At 27.1% G+C, this 3407-nt stretch overlaps 1 protein-coding gene across 1 annotated transcript in view; it reads left to right on the forward strand.

Annotated features, from left to right (window-relative positions):
• The first annotated feature begins 869 nt into the window (after positions 1 to 869).
• The window catches only part of LOC105624174 (chromosome transmission fidelity protein 18 homolog), a 6289-nt gene continuing 3751 nt past the window's right edge, over positions 870 to 3407 (forward strand). The window contains exons 1-7 of the mRNA XM_012205534.1: positions 870 to 957; positions 1115 to 1519; positions 1596 to 1740; positions 1841 to 2027; positions 2097 to 2512; positions 2600 to 2842; positions 2933 to 3273. Of these exons, the coding sequence (XP_012060924.1) occupies positions 870 to 957; positions 1115 to 1519; positions 1596 to 1740; positions 1841 to 2027; positions 2097 to 2512; positions 2600 to 2842; positions 2933 to 3273 (1825 nt within the window). The remainder of the gene's footprint in view (positions 958 to 1114; positions 1520 to 1595; positions 1741 to 1840; positions 2028 to 2096; positions 2513 to 2599; positions 2843 to 2932; positions 3274 to 3407) is intronic.

Genomic DNA, 3407 nt, shown 5'->3' on the forward strand with positions numbered 1-3407 from the left:
ATATATATATATATATTTGTTTCAAACGAAAATTAAAATTAACAAAGAAATTTATTGTGCTGTGTTTCTTCTAAGTTCAAAATAGTAAATCCAATATGGTGGATCAATTTTTTAATGATTATTTTACTAAATGTATGTTAAACCAATGTTAATGTAATATTAATGTGAATATTTTTATGTTATATAGATTGTGCAAAATATGCTGTAATGAATGTCATTTCTAATTTTTTTTTAAATTGACTTGAAATTCGTAATATTGGATCAAATCAACAACTCAAAAAGCAACTAATAAAAATATACAATCTTGCATAACTACTGAAGAAATGTTAAAGATATTTGATGAATTTATCCCCTATATTAAATTGTACTTTTTTATTCACTTTTTCTCTTGAATTATTATTTAAGAATTATTGTTTATTTTATTTTTTAAATTATTCTTTATAAACAAACGTCTCTCATTAAAAGACGTCGAAAAAAGTTTAGGTGGAACAATTAATGTCCTTTGTATATATTAATAATTTGTATATATTAATATAAAAAAAATTTATGTTAAGTTTAAAAGAAAAGAAATATTTAATAAATGCTTACTTTAAAAATGCAAGTTATTACATTTTCACGAGCCGCTCAAACTGATCGTGTAAGAAATAAAGAGAATCACGTGATCAAAATTGACGCTTGATATTCGACAATTTTGATCACATGATTTTTCTTCCTGAACGGTCGGTTTGAGCATCTCTGATAATGTATATATACTATGTACCTATATCATCGATTAACTTAACCCCAGAATTTGGTGAAAGAGGCCTTAAAATTGGAATTGAAATATTTGGAAATTGTATATCGCAAGATTAATCCACATTGAGTAAAGGATGGCTGACGAATACCCAGATTTAGATATGGACGAAGAATTCGACCTTATTCATAAGGCAGACTATGAAGCTTTGAGGGAATTAGAAGGTAAATATGACTTGAATATTTTTGAACTAGAATTAAAACGAAGAAAAACAAATTGAGAAATAAATTGATACTTGAAATCTCATTTAAATATTTTCCTTATATTTTACTATTTATTGCATCTTGTCAAACAAATAATAATTAACTTATTTACTTGAAGGTGGACTATTTGAGAAAAGACAATTGCCGCAATCTGATCCCGGTCCTAGTAATAATGAAATATCTTGGACAGTTAATAATAATAAACATCAAGCAAGTGTTGAAATTTCTGCATCTGATGATAAAGTCAATAACATAACTAACAATGATAAAAACCATTTATTGTCACAATTTGATCCTGGCCCTAGTACTAGTGGAATATCTTGGACAGCTAATGATAATGAACATCAATCAGATGTTGAAATTCCTCTATCTCTTAATGCTGATAAAGTTAACAACATAACTAGCAATAATAAAAAACGTGGTTATGAAAAATATTGTGATAATACACCTAGCAGTAGTAAAAAACGTAGCTGCGATAAATTGCTTAGTGACATCTCTAATTTGTTAGACATGGATATCTCAGGTAATTAATTGATAACTAATTAGTAACAGAAATAATTTTATTTTTGAGATAATTATCATAGAATCTTTGTTTCTAGTTGACATCTATGATGATATTACAGAAGAGCCAAAAGAAAAGAAGCTTCGATGGAATCAACCTAAAGAAGTTATTAAGAAAATCTTAGGTGCTAGACAATTGCTGCATGAAAATGAAAATAAATCAATGAAAACAAATTACAATAAGTGAGTAATTAGTAATTTGAAATGATTTACATATATAGAAATTATAATATTTTATAGAAATTATAATATATTGCATCCATATTATTTCTGTATTTAATAGCAAGAATAACTCCATTTCTTTACGAGTTCCATCATGGAATTTTGTGGCTGTCACAAGATCGTATGATTATCAGCGTTTATATATTAGAATCAGAAACCAACAGAATGATATCAAACAGTCCACAAGTCCAATTGCTAATTTGTCTTCAGTACCCTATAAACAATTGAAAATGCAGGCTAAAGAAATTGTATGTCTGTTTCTCAATTTTCTTTATATTACATTTTTGTTATAATACTAATGTGATGTCATTTTATAGATGGCAAGAAAACAGGAGTTATCTAAGCAATCATCTCTATGTGATACAACAAACATGATTAACGATGAATTGTGGGTCGATAAATATCGACCTCGATCATACATAGAGTTATTATCAGATGAAACCATTAATAGACAATTATTACATTGGTTAAAACTTTGGGATAAAGTAGTATTTAAACGAAATGTTATAAAGCCAAAAAAAAAGTTGCCTACTTTTGGAAAAAAGGATAACGTTGATGATAAAAAAGACATTGAGGAAGTGGATAGTAAAGGATATCCAATAAAGAAGATAATCTTACTTAGTGGTCCACCTGGATTGGGAAAAACGACTTTAGCACATATAACAGCCAAACATGCTGGTTATAATGTTGTAGAAATCAATGCAAGTGATGAAAGAACTCCTGATAAGTTTAGGTAATATACACTCATATATGACACTCATATATGACATAGTAATACAAAATTAATAATATGAAAATTGTATTATATCTTTTTATTTAGACAGATTCTCCTTGCATCAACAGAAATGAAAGCTGTAATGGGGGCTGATCCCCGACCGAATTGTTTAATTTTTGATGAAATTGATGGTGCACCGGCTGCATCTATTGAACTTTTATTAAAATTTACTCAAGGCAAATTAATAGCGAAAAAGAAAAAGAAAAAAGAACAATTAGAAAATATGTCTGATGGTTGTACACGTCCTATAATATGTATTTGTAATGAACCATATGCTCCATCGTTAAGGTAATTTTAATTAAAATCGTCAAATAATATAATAAAAATATTAACATATAATACCTGAGTTAAAAAATAATCTAATTTTTATATTTATAGAGCATTAAGAACCGTTGCTGTAATAATTCCGATACAAGAAGTAAGTCCTTTAAGATTAGCAGAACGTCTAATGAATTTAGCGAGAAAGGAAAAATTAAATGTAGATTTTAACGATCTTGTAAAAATAGCGGAAAGATCCGGTTGTGATGTTCGAGCTTGCATAGGAGCGTTACAATATATGGGTAGCTCTAATTTGAAAGATAATTTATCTCTAGGTCTAAAAGATACTCGTAAGAATTTATTTGATTCATGGAGAAGTATATTAACGATTCCTATGAACAAAGAGGGAATGCTTAATATTTCCGAAAGAATACAGAATATTTTGAGGAATGTCCAAAATGGTAATTTTATAATTTATTTATGTACTTTAATTTTTTTATTTATGTACTTTAATGCAATCCTTTACAATTTTTCTGTATTACGAATTTTAACATTATTTATATATATATATATATATATATATATATATATATAT

The sequence above is a fragment of the Atta cephalotes genome (genome assembly GCF_000143395.1).
Source record: "Atta cephalotes unplaced genomic scaffold scaffold00074, whole genome shotgun sequence".
In the NCBI taxonomy this organism is placed as follows: domain Eukaryota; kingdom Metazoa; phylum Arthropoda; class Insecta; order Hymenoptera; family Formicidae; genus Atta; species Atta cephalotes.